A 19,144-nucleotide genomic window follows, 5' to 3' on the forward strand; every position below is an offset into this window, starting at 1 on the left:
CGTGTTTATGCTCCATTTGCTTTTATCAGCAGTAGCTGGTTTCTTGTGTTTGTTTTTGCTGCAGGGTTTTGAATTTTGAAGAAGAGTTTTGCAGCTTTGATTCTGGCGGTGTCTGTGCTTCAGCCAGAGGGATCTGTACGCACTGCCGAGCCCTGCACATGTTGGGGACAGCTGGGGCACCCAGTGAGCACTGCCTGGTCCTTGTGCAGCCCTGGTGATGCAACCGCCATGCAGCAACCTGAAACTTCATTAGAAAAATCATACTCTCTAATTGAGGGCTTATGCTGCTGGCTGAACAGATGCATTTGCGGAGCTGCTCTGCAAAGACACCCCAGGCCCTTCCCATTCCCACTCCACAGCTGCCCACAGTGGGAAGTCTCACTTGCACTGAGGACTTGAGTTTTGAGTCAAAATGCCCCAAAAGCAGGGCCAGAGGCTGTGCTTAGCCCTAACTCTCTGAGCTCAGCCACCACCCCTTTGTCCCACCTGCCCAGCATCCCCAGTTCTAGCGGGGACAGAGAGCAGCAGCACCAGACTTGTCCCTGCTGCCCAGCGATGCTTGGGCCAGATGGGTACGAGTCCCTTGACTGTGTGCTGCCAGTGACAGGCAGCCTTGGTGGTCAGAGGTGAAGCCAGAGCTGAGCAGGTGGCCGGCTCTGTGCAGCCCAGACCTGCTCCTCTCCCCTGCCTGTGCCAGAGCGGGGCACTGGGCTGTTATGCCCGGGGAAGGTGTCACTGAGCACAGGCTCCCCTGTGCCTTGTGGCCTCCAGAAAAGCAGCATCCCTTTCCTCAGCAGAGCCAACGAGCCTCCTGCTGGGCAGCAGCAGCTGCACCGCAGCTCTCGTGGCTTTGATCTCCAGCCTAGAAAGGCGTAAGGAATTTGCAGACAAGGTGCAACAAATCTGGCTACTCCATGAGTGGCCAAGCTCAGTTTTGTCCACCGAGATATAGAAAGTGGGAAGAAATCAATCCCTCGTCACCATTAATTTGAAGTGTTGGAGATTAATAAGTATTTGTGTTAGAGAAGTCCTAAAGAAATACTTGATAAGACAGAGTGCTCTACCTCAGCTCTTTCCTCAGCAGGGGCTATCTCCATTACTGTCTGCAGGAGGCATGTTACAGCCCTGCAGGAGTGGGGGACCCCAGAGCAAGGGGGTCTGCCCCTTCAGTTTGGCAGCTGACTTAGCCAGCCTGGGCAGGGGGAGCAGCTGCAAAATTATGCTCCCCTTTCCCTAGAATCAGTTTTTTGCCTTGGCCCACTGCTGCCTGGGGGTCAAATAACCCTGGTGAAAAAGCAAGGTGGCGACGGCCGGGAGAGGCTGTGGGCCAGGGTGAGTCAGAGCTGTCCCTCAGCCGGGGCCATCCATTCTCTTTGCAGGTTCTGTGGAGAGCTTGTCTCACACAACCTCATCCCCGCAGCCCTCGCCGGCTGCCTCCACCCACGCCTCCCGCATCGCCGATCCCTCTTTCTCGGTTGACCAGGCTGCTGCTGACGCGTTCGCCGTGGAGGAGACCCACAGCGAGTCGGAGTCGGTCTTCCTCCCCGACTACCTCTTCCTCTCCAACTGCGAGTCGGGCAAGCTCAGCCACAACAGGTAGGTCTGGGGTATGCCAGATGCGTTGGGCTGGCGCCACCCTCTGCCTGCCCAGTGATGCCCTGGGAAACTGAGGCAAACTGGTCCTCGAGCCCTGCCACTCGGAGTAGGCTCCTGAGCACAAAAGTGGACCATTGGCCTAATCCAATTTATGGGGGGCTTTTCATAGCACAGATTAGCAATCGAGGGTCATATGTTGGTCCTGGCCCTTTCCAGGGTGAGTGGCTGGGCACCTCCTATATGGCCTCCCTCAAGATGCCCTTTCTGCCTGCTGCTGCCCAAGGTGCTCCCAAAGTGCCCTGTCCCCCAGCACAGCTCAGGGTGGACCTTCCATAGCCCTAGGGAAGGGACAGATTTTGTCCCAATGGGCTTCTTGTTTTGTTTTTTTTTGCTGTGCACTTGCTCCGTTTCAACCAGGAGAAAAGGAAAGTGTAGGTCTTGACCTCTGTCTCTGTGCAGGTGCGACAGCTGGTCAAATTCGGACAGATCTCTGGAGCAAACCTCATCGGACGATGTCTTTGTGGACTCCTTGCAGTCTCAGCCCTCCTTGTACCTTGTACAGCCGTCCAGTGCTGGCACTGTGCACCAGGATGGGGCCCCACTGGCAAATCACAGCACCGTGTCCAGGAGCGTAGACATTAACGGGCCGCCTAGTGATCTTTCCTCCTCTTCTCCACTGCTGGGGACACCGCTGACACCACCCTTTCAGATTGACAAGAGCCAAAATGCGCTGCCCTACGGTGTAACCCAGCTAGACATCCTGTCCAACACGCCCCCGCCACGGCCGCCCAAGCCAACCCACTTCTCAGACAGGAGAGGGGACGAGGTGGGCAGCGGGGCCCTCCAGAACGGGCACGCAGGGATGTGCCGCGCTGAGGTCGCTCTGGTGCCCAGGAGGATCTCCTTGTCCAGCTTAGACAACGTGAGGAACTGGAAAGGTGAGTGCATTTTCAAGAGCCAGCGAAGCAGGACTAGTGTGAGGGATGAAGCTGCCCGTGAGCACAGAGCAGGTGCCCACCTCCAGTTGTGCCTCCCTGTCCAACCCGCTGTGAAATCATACACCGCCCAAAGCAACCTAGAATGCTTGTTTCCAGTTAGTTGCTGAGCAGGATTCAGACCTGTCCCTCACATTCAGCTCCTGCTCTGTAAAAGCCCCTCAGTGTGCACACACGGGCAGCAATTCGTCTGTGATCGCTTCTAGGGTGGCTCAATGGCATGTTAGTTTTCCATATCCTCTCCAAAAAAGAAAGCAGCATAAAAACCAAAATGAAAAGCCAGCCACTGCATCAGGCAACACCAAACTCTCTAGGTTAGAATGTGGGCTTGCACACGGGAAATGCCTTTGTAGCTGTGCTGCTTCCCTACATCCAGTCCTTTCCATAACAGCAGAGTGTCATTTTGCAGCTTAGAGTAAAGAACAGGAAGCCACGGAGACACTGGGGCTGGGATGTAATCCTGGTTGAACCAAGGACTCTGTGTGTCCTTGAGCAAATCCCCTTCTGTCCTTGCACTTCAGTCAGGGTAGCTTGAAAGCCTGCTGCAGAGAGAGGCTCTGCTGCAAAGCCAGTTCTGCTCCGAGCTGAAGTGACTGTCCACTTGTTCCTGAAACACCATCATTGCAAACAAAAATAACTGTCAAAACCCCAGAACATCAAGGTGTCAAAAAACAGCGTATGCGGTATGGCACAGGTTTGTTTTGTGGTGCCACAGAACAGAGGGAGGCAGCTGGAATACCTGGCTGGAAATCGTCAAGTATTATATTTTGCAGTGATGTGTCGTTTTTGATGAGGAAGAAAATGTAGGTTTTTAAGAACAAGCATCCTTTAGATTCCTGTAGTGTGAATGACAAACTGCTGTTTTGGGCCACTAGATCTTCCTCTTAAAGCTCAGAAGCTAAAGCAAGGAGACCTCTGTCCAGCCTGTTTATCAGTGTACAAACAATTCTTGGAAGGTTTCTGGAGAAACATCCATCAGTGGAATAGGTATTCTTAATTATCAGTTACATTTGGTTGCTCTCTGAAAGGTGCTGCTCTTGCTTCTGCATATGTGCTGCTCTAATGCTGGCAGCGTGCTTGAGACAGTTAATGTTCCTCCATCCCAATTTATGCCAAAATGTTTTGAAGAGGATTAAGTGCCCAAATGTTGCGTTCTGCTACTGTGCTGCAAGGTTATCTCTGCCTGACAGGGGGCAGCAATGAATTAATAAGTGCTGCTATTTTTTTCTTACCTTAAGTGCAGCTGAAACTATTTGAAAGGTTAAACTCTAAATTAAAATGTGTTTAACAAGAAAGACTGGAAAAAAGGGAGAAAGCGGCTGTTCCTGACCAGCTCCCAGAGTGAGCCCACTCGAGTTATTTGCTTCATTTTTTGCCCTTGGCAACGTGTAAAAGCTGAACAGATGTAATTAACCCAGTGCACAGACAGCGTGTGCTGGTTGCAGCACCATGAAGGGAAGGAGCCGTACATGTGTAAGGCACCTGTGTCCTGGCATCTACTGGAGCGTTGTGCATGAATGCCTTTTTGCCAAAATAATAAATAAATGTAGCTGTCCCAGGACAGTGAATGTGTCTATCTGAATATATATCTGCCCTAACAGTATTGCTCTGTTCTTGTTTAGCACTTTTGCCTTTTATACTGATACCGCCACAAAGACCTCCAGTTGCAGTGGAGTATTGACATCTCCAGCAAAAGCAGGGGCTCGATTAACATGGTTGCAGCGTTTCAAAGCATTCCCACAGAAAAGCCATTTTCTGCTCAGAAAGTAATTTTCCAGAAAAGGATGGTAGTTGTAAGCAACTTCAGCTGCTGGTCTTCTATGCACTGAATGCTGGATTTCAATATTTTTTTTTGCCTTTTGCTTCAAAAATAAAATTGACCATGACAAATGCCAGCTTGCACAAGGGGACACTGTGACTGGTGAGCTTTTCTCTGGCTGTTTGTTCCCCATCAGCTCGAGCCACTTGCACCACATCAGCATTTCTGGGTGACAAAGAGAAATATTTCTCTCCTACCATTAAGTTTCCCCTTGCACCCTCTGTACAATAACATGTGCTTCCCTGGCACCTTACATACAAGGTTCCCACATAATTTTCCAAACATTAATGGATTAATATTCTCTATAGTCCCTTTTCATATAATTTCTCCAACTTGACAGATGGGAAAACAGAGTGGGACTAGAGCAGGAGCTGGGTTTAAATTTTTGCTTGGTTGCTTGTTCTCCACACTACACCAGTCTTTCTGCCCAGTGGCTTGTGTTAGACAAAGCATAAGTTACAGCTGGATTATAAATAAACACATTCCTTGGTTTCATCATACTTAAAATAGGTGTAATCGCTCTTGAAATGCTACCTATTTGATTCTGGTCTTAAGTGTCACTGGATTTCCTCATTGAGGATAAATACTAGGAGTTATGGAATCTTTATAAAGCTCTAATTATTTTAGGGCCATATGCTTTACTGCAGAATTATCTCTGTAAGGTTGGGCTGCCTCATCACATTTTTAATCACTTTTTTTTTCCTTGCAGCAGACATGGAAGGCAGTTCCTTAAGAAGTCGGGATAAGAGGCTTAGCTTAAATTTGGTAAGTACTCTACTTGCATAAATTTAAAACACTGGCACATGACAAACTTCAGAATGTGAATCATTTCACTTCCTGGTACTCAATCATTCCTCTCCTGTGTTCAGCAGAAGAATAAAAAAAAAATGGAATAAGCACTTGGTTTGAGGCAACTTCTGTGCTGCTTCTTCATAGCCACAAAAAGCCTTTGAGAGAGGAGGGAGCGGGAGGCCACAATGCTGAGCACCCTGGTTTTAAAGCAGTCTGTTGTGAAAAAGGATACCAGTAGACTCAAGAATTAAACTGTTGACCAGCAGCACCTGAGAAAACTCCTTATCTCTTGAAAAAAGGGTCTAAAGAAGCCTATCACTTCATGATCCTGAGGGATATCTCCTCTTTAGGACATAGGAAAGTCTCTGCTCTCAAAGCGCTTGTGATTCAGGGCTCTGCTAGTCCAAAGCTTCCTGGCTCAGCCTTTGACAGACATGGTTATATGTGGTACCATCACATGTCACACAGCCGGTCTTCTGCCTGGTGCTGAACACTGTCTTCTGTGTGGGAGATCCTTTGCTGCTTGCATGTAAGTTCTGGTGGTGGACAACTTACATAATTTCTGGTGTTTATTCTCAGCCGTCAGAAGTAACAGTCTGTGTATCTGCTCTCTCAGCTTCCACATTGGCAAAAATCTAGTTCATAAGATGCTCTCTGTTCAGATGGTTTTTTGTATGAAGGAGCCTCCTCCGTTTTGTAGGTCAAAGTTACTGCTGGGAGAGTTAAGCACAGCCTCACTGAATTTGGAGCAGTTAACCTACTTAAGTCACCAATAAGTTTGTTCCTCGTTTCCAGCAGTGATGTGCGAAGCTCACAAGTGGCCTTCTCCAAAGCTGCAGCGTGCATCTGAACTCATATGTTTGTCTCGTGTCTTTCCAGCTTGGACCTCTTGGAAAGGGTCACATCAGGACCCTCCTGGCCTGAGGCTGGGCACAGATCTGTTGCTAGCTCACCCACCTCCTGGCTTGCAGGGGGTTAGCTATTGATGTATTGACCCGTTTACCTTTCTTTTTCTCCTTTGCTCCTGAAGCCCTGTCGATTCTCCCCGCTCTACTCGACTGCTTCGGACAGCATGGAGGACAGCTACGTGCCCATGCGCCCCAGCACCTCTCCGTCTGCACCCGGCTCCGACTGTTCATCTGACGGCTACATCCCCATGAGCCCCGGCTCAGCCACCTTTACGTTCCCTGTTGTCAGCACTGAAAAACTCACCAGCCCGTTACCTGAGCTTCCCTCAGACCTGGAGCCCCCACCAGTGAACCGAGACCTCAAGCCTCGTCGGAAACGTAAGCCCAGACCTAAAATGCATTTGGCAGCCAGGGGGTCTTGATAGTGGGACACAGGTGACCTCCTTTGATAGTGTCGTTTCACATTTTGAAGTGCTTCTCATCTAGAAAAGGGATTGAAGTGCTGTACAAGTGGCATATAGGCCTGTAGCATGGGATGCGTCTGCAGAGTCTTTTGTGAGCAGAGGAAGAGCATCCGTGCCTACTTTTGCAGTCAGAGACTGGATGGCTGCGTCAGTGTGGTGCATGGGTTCAGATCCACTGACTGCAAATTGCCAAATGGATGTGGCCTTGAAGAGACAGCATACTAAATCCTGCAGCTCTGAAGTACGTGTGCTGCTGTCTCACCAGCTCCCTGACCTTCCTTCCAGGAACAGGACATCCAAACACTCAAATACTCAAACTTGATGTGTGGGCTGTTGGTTAAACCTCTGTTGGGCAGGCGCAGCTGTCTTGGTTTAATTAGGAATTTCCTGCAGATGCTTTTACTGATGGTAATTTTCCACTACTGCTTTTCATGGCATCTCCAAAATCTGGGTTGCACTTCCAGAGGATATACTGGGGACAAAATTCAGCTTTGCAGTGGAGAAATTGCCTAAGCCTAGCCTACATTAAAGCTCTTTGGGCTGCAGAGCCACAGGGCTACTCAGAAATTGGTTCAGGAAATACTACTGTGAAGTCGGGACAGAAATTTAGACCATTGCCAGGAAGCAAAGCAATCTCAGGTCCTTTCTTAAAGGATTTTGGGAATGAGGTGGAAAATGGACATGGACTGGAAAGAGGACTGATCTTGATCTCCACGTGTAGGACCTTTTTGTTTAGAAGAGAACTCAAAACCTGGCTTGACCTGTAGGCTTAACTGGGATCTCCTCTTGAAGGCAGCATACGCAGAGCAGACTTGAGGCAAGCACACGGATCCTGTGGGGCATTTGCTCTCTTTATGCCCATTGTATTTGTTCTGTTATTTTAGGATAAATGACGGGCTTTGCTTTCCAGCGCTGACTGAAGTGGTCATTTGTTAATGATTTCTGTCTTGGTTATATGTCATGTTCTGTGAAATACTCTGTTAATTTATTGCTGTTAATATAAAACTGCATTTTTTTTAAACAGTCTGTACTTTTCATTACCTCTGCTATCGGAAATGTAGTTCCTTTCGTATCTACTTGCAGCACGGCCACCTCCTCTGGACTTGAGGAACCTCTCCACAATCCGGGAGCATGCCGCCGTGACCAGGATGTGGACTGTGCCTTAGTAAGTCAACAAGAAACCTGCTGTTTCAATCTTCTAAGCATTGACATTGTGGAATGGAGTTAAAAATAACTTATCACATCCCACAAGAAACAGTTTCCTGGCAAAGCCCACAAACAAAAATTCCCCAGGGCTCCTTCCAGCACCCCCTGGGCTTTTGTTGTCTATGAAAACCAAGGCTCCCTTTCCACGACAGGCAACTCCAGTGTGCTCAGCATCATGCAGTGATGCTCAGTCTGTTTTGAAGGTTCCTTTTGAAAAGTCTGAATTTGGTCTGCGCTCTGGCGTGGCTTCTGCAATGGCTAAAACCTTTGCATGCCTGAGTCTTTTTTTTTTTTCAAAGTGATAGAGCCATTTTTGTTTCTGAAAATTAATATTGCAAAGGAGAACCAGGGAAGATAAAGATCTACCTGACTTGTAGCCTGGGTGTAGAGTTCTGCACTGCCATACAGCAATTCAGGCTTGATCTGTTGGTGTGACCTTTTGTCACAGGAAGTTAGTTGTGGGATAAAACATGCTTTTGGTCCCAAATCCCAGGTGGTACGAGCAGATGATACTTTTGGGCTCCAAGGGCAGTGAAAGGCTCATCTTCAAGGAACTCACGAGCTGGGTAGGACTGCAGCCTGCTGGCTGGGGGGGTCTCAGCGCTCCGGGGAGAGGCTGACAGGAGAGTCAGCTGTGCTAAAGGTTGCTTGCAAAAGCCAGGAGTTCCCGCCAACCTCCTTTGCATACCTGGGACACTCAAAAAAAAAGTGGTTTTTCACTAGCATGAGTGCCAGACAGGGCGTTTCCACTCCTCTGCCTCAGGTAGTCATGTGGAAGGCAAAAGGGAGAGGAGATGGGCGGTTTCTGAGTTGCAGACCCCTCTGAGCCATACAGTCCAACGCCGCGAAGCCGTTCAGCGCTGCCTGCCTGCCCAGCAGCCCTGCCAGAGCCCTGGGGTCATTAGTGCTGACACACTGCAGAGGCCTGGAGGGTAGCAAGCTCAGAGGGAGTTTGCATGGTTTACATTAACAAAACTAAAAAGGAAGCATGCCCGGAACTAATAAAGCAAAAGGAATTATGCTGTTCATGCTGCACAAAGCGGCCACCTAATTTCCTAATAACTAACCCCATTGTGCTGGCTTGCGATAATTTATTCCCAATATACCTCTGACAGATACGACAGAGATTTCCTTGTACAAGGGCTGAGTCGCAGGCATCCCCATAGCACAAATGGCATGTGTTTACACTGTGTTCAAAGCCAGACAAGTTCTTCTGCATGCACCTCCAGCAACTGATTAATTCACATCAGTCTCCAAAATGTGGATACCCACACAACTAAGTAACTGCCCCATCAGCACATATTGCCTGATGAATAATATCTGTCTCTGTGCCCCTTGTTGGGAGAATTGCTCCAATGGTTTATGCTTTCTGTCATACCAGAGATGGCAAACTTTCACAAATCCCAGAAAAAAATGAATAAAAACCACTCATAGCAACATAGCACATGCTTTCTAGAACTAAGGAGTGGTTTTGAACATCCTCTCCGTAAAAGCTGCAGTGCTAGTGTGAGTTTATTCACCATATGGACTGTGTCAGGCTTTGGCTCCATTTCAGAGCATCTGTAAGATGCTTCCTTAACCTCTCCTGTGTTTTTCTTCATAGCAATCGAATGAGCTTTATCTCACCAGAAAGAGACGGTATTAATTCAGCAAGAATATTTGCCAATTCAGTTTCCGGAGAAGAGGAAGAAAGTTACATTCATATGGTAATCTTCATTTTCACACAGCCATCCTTTGCTTTATTCTGCTCTGTCACATTGATGGAGAATGCAGAAGTTTGTTTTCGAAGAAAAAATGTTGAGGAGGTTTGTCCTTTGCCTTCTGTTTTTTAAAAAAAATGATGAAACGGTTTTAAACCAAAGACACTGGGACCAATTTACAGAGACATAAGGGAAGCCCTTCTTCTGCTCTGCAGAACTCAGCTGTTCGCCCACGAATGTTGCTGAGCAGTTCCAAGAGATCACAGGGATCAGCCATATTTACATGAGAACTCATTAAGGCAAAGGAAAATTAAATCTTTTCACCTTTTAAAAGTGTGCCTTGCAAACTCTCTCAGGAAATGACAGAAAGCCGTTAGTGCACTTCCTAAAGAAACACACCAAATATTGTGCAGAAACAGAACTCCCATTAAAGTCTCATTGCTTCTGCTTTGGCTAGTGGCACTAACCCCACTTCCCATCCTATGAAAGCAGAACATCTGGCTTTGTAGCTTCTTTTTCTTCATTCACTCTGTACCTATATCTTGCAAAAGATAAGAATCTCAGTTTCCTTTGAATTTTAGGTGGAAATGGATCTCAAATCCCTTTGTCTGAGCCAATGTCTACAGATTTGGCTCCATAGCAAAAATCCTGGCGGCAGTGGCTGTGGAAACATGTTGCAAAACCGACTACAATCTCCATGGCCATAGTCTCAAATTTTAACCCACACCTCTGCTAGATCAGAGTCTGCTCAGGAGGGCAGTTCCAGTTGTAACTACTCCCCTTTTGATTTTTCTTGCCAAATGAAACCTTCCATACAATTGTGCACTGACCTTCCTCACTCATGTTCTGCCAGACAAGTCTCCCACCTCACAGTTGTAGCCCTGTTTCCTTTTGGGATCATGTTTTAAGAGCATTAAAAGTTTCTCTTCTTTCCCAACAGGAACACAGACAGGCAACATCTCCATACAGTGGTGCTTTTCCATGGACAAGGAAATCTAACCTTGATTACTTAGCACTGGATTTTAATTCTGCTTCCCCATCCCCTGTACAGAAGGTATGAGTCATTTGAAAGACCCCACGGCCTCCTCTCTTTTTGTATGCTGGGAGGAAAACAAGACCGAGACACAGACTCTGCTAGATGCCCTAAGTATCATGATGAAGCCAGTCATGTTTCCAGCTGACTGCACTTGTGGCAGATTCAAGATTAATAAATGCACTATTAGGGTGACAACAAGGTGTCCTAAGAGTGACTCATAGGGATGCCATTAACAGGAGCTCGGCAGAGGGCACGAGATCGGGCTGGGATGTGCAGCCATTGAGGGCTTGTGGGCAAGCTTGTAGGTGCTTGCAGGATCTCTGCATGCTCTTCCATTTTCATCCAGTCTCCACAAACCCCTTCCTGCTAGTTTTCCCCCAAATCTCTTTGCAGTAACAAGTTTGCAGCTGATGGTAAATTAATGGAGTGAAACTGTACCATCTCTTGTAACATGGAAAAATGTGCATCTTCATTCTTGCATCACCAAAAGCATTTCAGTTTCCTGAGCAATGCTGAGTAAATACATTCTTTGTCCAAAGAGCTTATAACCTGCCAAGGCAGTGGATAGGTACCACTGCAAAGCAACACACTGTTGTTGGTTTGGGCCATTTTATGCCCTGTGTATCATTTTCCCTATCAGCTAATACTCCTGGATGCAAAAGACTCAAGACTCCTAAGCTCTCTTAAATTTAAACCTTCCCTTTAGTTAAAATGCAGTTCGGTTATCCCTGCAGCAGGATCACTCGAATGAGAAGAGAACAGTTCTCTGCATGGAAATAGCCAGAACAGCACGTTTCTCTTGCTCACTGTGCTGGGCTGAGTGACAGGGTGACAGATGGATAATTATAGCTCATGCAGGCTGTAAAGCAATGCGTTTGTCAGCTGATGTCACTGTGAGCTTCAAGGTGAAGTGAAGCAATCAAGGAACAGGGGAAAGGGAAAACAGAAAATCAAGCCAAGTTTCACTAGCATCCCTTGTCAACTCTAAAATTAATACATTGGTTTTTTCCCCTTTCTCTGACAGAAACCTTTTCTCTCCGAAGAGCAGAGAGTGGACTATGTCCAGGTAGATGAACAGAAGACTCAAGCTTTACAGAACACTAAGCAGGAATGGACAGATGAGAGACAGTCGAAAGTCTAAAGGAAGAAGATTCGGGATCTGGAGGATTTTTTTTTTTTTTTTTTTGCACTGGAACCACAATGTTAATGAAGCAGCTATCACAGTAGAGTTCGAAGGCTGAGAGAGCTGTAAGACCTTTATGGTCTGTAGAGGAATGGCATTTTTAATGGAAACCTTTGATTTCAGCTGGAAATAGCATGTTGAGTGAGTGGTTCACTGATGATTGAAGTAATGCATTACCCCTTTTACTGCCCTTACCAGTAAGCTGCAAGGTACCATTTTCTGGCATGATTCTGCAACAAGTCATACACTTAATGTTAGCAAATCCACTACATGTTGCATTAATCTGGTTAGTCCTGCCTTTTCCCTCTGTTGCATAATTCCTAGTTGCTAAAGCTATTTTCTGATATTCCTACAAATACTACAGGTGCTCAGAGTGCATTTATGGCAGCGGGCATCTGACAGGTATTGGTGACTAATCAACTAAGGGCTAAAATACTGAAACAATAAAAAGAACTTTTTTAATATATAGTGCTTAAGTAAAGCAAATTTTGGAAAATATTTTTCCCCTGGGTTTAAAAGGCCTGACTCTGAGCTGATGCTGTCGGAAACTCAAACCAGGACTCTGCACTGATGGGACTGGAACGCAGGGTCTTTGACCCTCTGGATGACAGTCATCGTGTTAAGCTGCTTCTCTCCATTGTGGCTCACGCTTGTCGCCTTTGTCTGATGTTTTCTCCCCTGTTTTGAGGAGTGTCTTCAGCACAGCACAGCTGCTCCTCTAGCAGGAGGCTGCAGGCACGCAGCTCTTGGCTGGCCAAAAAATAGAAAGGGAATCTGTGAGCCTGTTTCTGCAAGTCTTGGGAGAACTGGCAAAGGATCAAGAATGTTTTCATCTGAACTGCAGAAGAAATGCCATTGGAATTTCTGGTAGCAGTCATCAAACCAATTGTTTCACTAGACCCAGCCCCAAAAGAAAGAGAATTAGGAAGTGCAGCGTGCTCTGAGAGAGGCCAGCAGGCCTGCCAAAATAAAACAATGTGCTTACGCGGCGTGAGGACCTCTGGGTTCAGGAAGCTTGTCTACCTTGGGACTTGCTACAGGCGCTATCTCAGGATCACATATGTGTATAGTTTATAACATTTAACTTTAAAAGCTTGGCTGCAATCTTTATTTTAAGGTGGCGCACGGCCGCCGGAATCGTGGAAGTATGCAGTACTGCCGAGTGGCCCACACTGGATTTGGTTTTGCAGGCTTCGCTCAGGCAGGTAAGTCTCGCTCAGGCAGGTAATTCCCACTCAGCCATAGGAGGTCTGGTCCTGTCAGCACAGCCAGCCAGCCAGGGCCCTTACAGAAATTTCCTCTTTGAAAGCACCAAGTCTCTGGCCTCCCTTCACGTGCCTGTTGCTATCGCATTGTATTACTGTAATCCGACATCACAAAAACGCTGGTTTACCAAACAGAGGTTGTAGAAATGTCGTTGCAGAAACCACTGACATTTCGAGGCTTCTACTTGCTGTGCCTCCTGTACCCGTTTTGCTTCAGCCATTTGGGCGCTCTGGGAGGCTGCGCGACACGGCCGAGCGGCACCCTGACTGGCTGGGAGAGGCAGCGTAGCTGAACAGAAACACCGTTTTTCTCCTACCTCAAGAGAGCTGAAGTGCTTGCAAGTCTCGCTGCTTCTTTAGAGCGAATACAAAGCTGGGGATCCGTGGTGACCGGGCTCTGGTTAGCTACCCTGTAAGAACAGTGAGCTTCACCACCGCCTTTATTGAGTCTGGGGCAAACCAGGCACCCAAGCCTGCAGCCAAAAAGTGTCCTGGACTAGAGCTGCTTGGAAAAATGGGGTTCATACTGCAGATAGCTGACCTGCTGTTTCCTCCCACTCTGCTCCTCCATCCCCTGCCCAAAGCTCTAAAATGAAAATCAACGTTCATAAAAGTTTTTAAAAGAATTCAGACTTTTCCATATAAATCTTGTCTGTCCGGTGTGAAATCGAGTTTGATAAAACCCAGTTGTTTTGTCCTAAAATCGATTTAGGAGAGCTCTGAGCAACTGTGCCCTGGGTGTGGTGTTGCTAGAGGGGAAGTGGGTTTGGGGAGAGGTGGTGGAGAGCTGCGCCCGCACAGAGCTGTTGGAGGAGGTGAGCAGGGAAGGGCCACAGTTACAGACACATTTGCCTTTCTGCTCCGAAGAATTGCCTTTCTTTCAAGGTGTGCAAACAATACATGTCACTGAAAGCTTTTGGTGCATGCTGCAGTACTGAAGGAGTTAAAAGACCAGCAAAGACGTGGAGTGCAGTAGGGAGCAGAACATCCACAAAGGGCAGGTAAAATTATGCTTTGCTACTGCAGATCCCAAATTGCAGTGTGACAGCCCCGCAGCCTGCGATGTGGATTGCAATAGCATCCAAATCAGCTCACATTTGACTGGAGTGTTTATTTTCACGCTGTCAGAAAATCTTCTGAAGTGGAAAAACACCAGGTTATTGAAGACAACTGACTTGCTTGTTATTCTAGTTTATTGTAAAAATATTTAAACTTTGACAAACCAGGCTAATGGATCATTCAGAAGTTTAAATAAGAAAGAGTTCTTTTTTTTACTTTCTTTTCCCTAAAAGGACATAAAGGTATAGTTTGGTGGGGACAGCCCTTAGATCAGAATTGCCTCCTTTCAACTTCTACATGTCCCCTATTGGCCCCCACTGCTCTCTTATCTTGACCAAATGCTGCTCACTGGTTTCTAACTTTCACTTTTTAACTAAAAGCTAAGTTCGGGGCTTTTTTCAGATTTTTAATTTAAGTTGGGTTTTCACTTGCTGTTCCAGGGTCTGTCCTGCATTCTTGTGTAAGCACAATGCACTAAACAGGAACCATTAAAAAATCTTTTTGAAAAAAGTTTTAAAAGCTGAGCAGTCCTCCCCCAAGGCTTTTACCTTTTTGTCTTAGTCAAATTCCACAATGTTCCACAGAGTGTAAAGAGGAGGAGGATGGTGGGAGGATGGCAGAGGCCAAATCTGCTGTGGCCACCGATCATTAAGGGTGTTGGTGTGAAAGGAGCCACAGCAGCCCCAGCGCATGACCAATGTGCCTATGGGAGCCTGCTGGTGGGTGACCAATTTTACAGAGCAAAAAGGAGTCTGTTTAATCAAATCTGTTCTTAAATACTGACCCCTTGGCCAAAAAGGAAAGAAAATCTGTGAAAGCACCTGAAAAACGACCCAGCTTTTGACAGTGTCGTGTCTGAAAATGTAGCCCAAGCAAGAGCCCTTGGTTGGCGCTGGCTCCGGGGTCAGCCACGCACGCTCCTGGTGGCGTCTTCTTTTTGCTGTGGGTCTGTTATGTTGTTATTTGTATGTATTTCTTTAGAAAGTGTCATGAGAGCTGATGCAGAGGGAGGCTCTGCACCTGAATGAGTGTGGGGTGGCCAGTGGTCCCTTAGGAAGCTCTCGTCTCCAGGAGGAACTGGTGTTTCCCAGCTCAGGACATGTCACGTCTTCCCCAGCACCGCTGGGGTTTCTCCTTTGAAATGCAGAGGAGCGCTAAACAGGCAGAATAGGTTTTGCTTAATTGGAAATGTCACTCTGTGGAGTTGCCAGATGAAGCTTGGTTGCAGGACGATGTGGAAAACACACATGCTAAATAGTTTCAGGCCCGTGGTTATTGTCGGGGTGATCAGCTGGGTTCCCCCGCAGGTGAGGGAGCCGGGGTGTCAGCACCTGGGCATGGGAGGGAAGACATCAGAGGTGCCAGGGATCTCTTTTACTGACATTATCTGTGGCCACTTAATGCAAAAGTAGCCTGTGTCAAACACCTGCTTGAAAACATCCTGAGAACCATAAAGAAATCAGTCGGCTCTGAACAACTTTCCTGGAGTGAGCAGGATTTCAGTACTTACTGGGACTTACGTGTGTTCCCGAGGTCTTTACTCCGTTCAGGTTCAATATGGCCTTATTCTGCAGTTTTTCAGTGTCGCACATTGGAGCGAGGTGCAGCAGGACCCAAGACTCGTTCGCTTTTTGAACTAAGCTGTGTTTTCCATTTATAATTCCTTTGTTACTGGAGGCAGCATTGTATTCCTTACTGGCAGACAGGAACACTTTACCTGAGAAATGTCAACAGCCATTTAACTGGAGCCAGGTGTTTCCAGCCAGCTCATTTTTGCCAGCGATAGCCACCTGCTGTCTACCGCGTCACTAACTACATTGTAGGTGTAGATTTTGGAATTGCATTCACTTGAAGGGACTCAGTGGTTTGGTAATTCAAAGACCATCAGATGCTGTGATGAGAATGAAGCACAGGGCAATGCCTTTCCTTTGTTCCCCTGTTCCGCAAAACTTGCTCAGGTTAAAAAAAAAAAAAAAAGCCACCAAAATAGCAGACTTTTGCCATGTCAAAGCCAGAATATTTTTTGTTCAAATAAAAATGGACTTTTGTCTTGTGCAAATGAAGCATTATATGGTTTTTTTGTATTTGTAAATCTGTGGGGAAGCATTAAACAGTCATCTCTGTTGCAAAGGAGTAAGTCATTGATAGAGGGAAGGGGCTCACCTTCCTGATGTTTCATTGTAATTGTTGTATATATTTGCACATTAAGCTGTGTATCTTTTTTCTAATAAATTAATATAAACTATAGCTGTGATCGTTAATTGTTCTGTCAAGTGAAGGTGCTCATGGAGAAAACTCTCACATTTTCCATTTAATGGTTTTTCCGCTTTTTAAACTTCTTACTAAGCTGTGACTTGTTCATATAATTTATTTAGATGCAAATTCAAACAAATTTGCAGACAAATTTCATACACCTGAGCATGAGGAAGTTTATTTGCAGGTGACTCGACAAACACAATACGATGGATTTGTGGCGTTGACTCGTGTCTGCGTTGTCGTGGGGCCGGGGTGAGTTGCAGCCCCAGCTCCTGCTGCCACAGCTGAGGGGCAGGAAGGGGCCGCGTTTACTGACCCGAGACAGAGACCACAAGCACGTATTTGTTCAGCATATGGTCTGGGCTTGGGTACAAACACTGGTTGTTATTTAACCTGATCCTTTAACTGCTCTTTGCTGAGGAGCGTAGTTGCTGTTAATGTAATTTGCACGTGCAGCGAGCTGGGGACGTGGGATCCTTTCACTGTGCGTATCGTGGGATTTTGAAGATGAAACGAGGCAGCTGATGGGAGCAGAGCTGAGCAAGCCTGGCTGCTAACAAGCAGGGTAGTTTGGGAAATAGTTTATTTATTTATTGCTTCAGGCAAGTGCCACTTTTGGATCTGTGTGCTTTGTAATCCTGGCTGGATACCTGCTGTGGTGAATTGAGGGACTTACAGTGCTTAGAGAGCCATTGATGGAAACTTGGCTGCCGGAGTCGAGCAGCACAGACACGTGTAATTTCGATAAGCCTGCGCCTGAGGGATGACACAAGGGAACTGCCTGACATTCTGTGTTCAGTCTTACAGGGCGGGCAGGTCGGATAAACAAAAGGTCAGATGAACAAAAGGTCAGATAAGGTCTGGCTGCCTGTTCACAGGCTGCTTCTATGTCCTCTCTCCAGCGGAGATGGGAACGGCCCTTTCAGCAGGGGGAACTCCCCAGAAAAGTGACCCCGCTCCCCTGCACCAGCTCCCTCGCTGGGAAGCAAGCCGTGCCAAAGCCACCGCTGCGCCAGCCGCAATGGCCCAGCATGTCACCTCCTTGGGCCGTTTCCCAGAGCGGCAGAGGTGGTTGTCACAGAGGGTCCCAGCGCCCAGAGCATCCCTGCAGGCAGGGCCAGCCCGGCCCGTGGGAGCCAATGTCCTCGAGAAACTGGTCCCTGCGAGTAAACGGTGCTGAAACCAAGCTGTCCGAGGCTGCACAAAATTCAGGTAGCTCTCAGGCTTCTCACTCCTCTGTGCAAAGTACTTTGGTGATAATAAGGAGCAAAAACCTGATAGCAAAAAGTCTGACTGTGTAAGCACTTGGTAGAGGTTAGCCTCTCTCACATTCGCGGTTTCAAACCATATAAAACACTGAAGCACAAAGCCACAGGGCAGCCAGCCAGGTGCCAAACCCAGGTCATCTTCAAGGGACGTGAAACACAAACTCCTCCAAAAAGACAGTAATTCCCTATCACCTGGTGCTTTTTGCCTGTTTTGGTTAAGAGTGCAATTGCTTGAGTCTTTTTTAGCCTGCGATGCCCAATAGAGCACTGCCTTAAAAGCAGGCATTCCTGTGTAATCGTGTTCATGCTGGGGACTGTATAAACACAAGGATACAGGTCTTGGGCCACATTTCTGTCCAGATCTCCAAGAGCTTTGGCCAAGGGACCTGCACTTTATTTCTCATTTTTCATGTGCGCTGTGAGGGACACTGACTCCCCCAGGGGTGATGGCAGCAACAGAGACAAAACCTGGGTCTGGGTCTTAGTCCTGCCCTTTCACCAGCAACTAATGCAGGCTGCACACTGTGTTTTGACAGGTCTTAAGATCTGCATTTCCCCATCAAACAGCATCTAAAGCTCCCCTTTCAGTTGTTTAGGGCAGGGAGTGCAGAGGGACTTTGCTCTACCGGTTATACATATTTATAGGAGTGCACTGGGTGTCAGCAGCACCACATCCAGTGCTTAAACACAAAGGATGCGTCTGGCAGAGGCTCAGCCCCTTCCCACCTGGAGAGCTGATCCCAGGCCCTGTTGTAATGCAGGAGCGAGCAGGGAGCGACCCAACCTTTCATTCATTGTCCTGTTTTGTTCTGCTTTGCTATTTGATTTTCCTTTCACATCCGATTTTAGCATAAGCTCGTTGTTATACAGCCCCAACATGCCCAGTTCTGACAGCTCGGTGATCGCAGCGTTGGCAAACTCATCACCGTGTAAGAGCCAGAAAAGCCCTTGCTCTGCTGGTGGGCTCTCTTTGAGGGCTTTAAAGCTTAATGCAATTTGGGGGTGTTCTCCTTGCATGTGTTTGTGGTGTTTGTTGTTGCATGTTGGTTTCTTCATTCAAAAACATTCAGTGCTCAGCTACATGGAAGTGCCTCTGACTATGCCACTATCTAGAGGTGCTTAGTTTTGCTGCTGCTGCTATTTCTTAGCTTCCTTCTGCACATGGACAGCACAGAGCCATGGGGAAGACCTACTCCATGTTTTTCCCCAGGAGGGTTGCAGGGGCACACCGACCCTCTCCCACGTTCTTCCACTGCCGCTTCTCCTGCCAAGCAGCCTGATGCCCCACCAAACCCTGCAGGGCCCCTGTGGGACCCCGAAAATCCAGACTGGCAGGGCCGAGAGATCTTTCCTTGGCCCCCCAGGAGCAGGCAGTGCTCCGTCACTCACATCTGCAGATCTGTTCTTTCAGACTACAAACTATTTATTTTGAAGCACTGAGCAAGCCCAACATACTGACGCTGGCAAATGAAGATCCCAAAAAAGGGTGAGGGCTTCCCAGCAGAAAACGTGTCTGGCCTTTGCTGTATATTTTATCCACGAAGATGAGACAGTCAGCAGGGTAGTAGGCAGGCCGTTTACAGTTCAAAAATAGGAG

General features: G+C 47.4%; 1 protein-coding gene across 1 annotated transcript in view; it reads left to right on the forward strand.

Annotated features, from left to right (window-relative positions):
* GAB3 (GRB2 associated binding protein 3) overlaps nucleotides 1-16,197 on the forward strand; it is a 69,318-nt gene extending 53,121 nt beyond the window's left edge. Inside the window, exons 3-10 of the mRNA XM_065643201.1 lie at nucleotides 1,380-1,596; nucleotides 2,056-2,534; nucleotides 5,120-5,175; nucleotides 6,233-6,488; nucleotides 7,658-7,739; nucleotides 9,384-9,486; nucleotides 10,421-10,534; nucleotides 11,541-16,197. Coding sequence (XP_065499273.1) covers nucleotides 1,380-1,596; nucleotides 2,056-2,534; nucleotides 5,120-5,175; nucleotides 6,233-6,488; nucleotides 7,658-7,739; nucleotides 9,384-9,486; nucleotides 10,421-10,534; nucleotides 11,541-11,657 — 1,424 coding nt within the window. The 3' untranslated portion in view covers nucleotides 11,658-16,197. The remainder of the gene's footprint in view (nucleotides 1-1,379; nucleotides 1,597-2,055; nucleotides 2,535-5,119; nucleotides 5,176-6,232; nucleotides 6,489-7,657; nucleotides 7,740-9,383; nucleotides 9,487-10,420; nucleotides 10,535-11,540) is intronic.
* Nucleotides 16,198-19,144: the final 2,947 nt, after the last annotated feature.

The sequence above is a fragment of the Caloenas nicobarica genome, chromosome 12, assembly GCF_036013445.1.
Source record: "Caloenas nicobarica isolate bCalNic1 chromosome 12, bCalNic1.hap1, whole genome shotgun sequence".
NCBI lineage: Eukaryota > Metazoa > Chordata > Aves > Columbiformes > Columbidae > Caloenas > Caloenas nicobarica.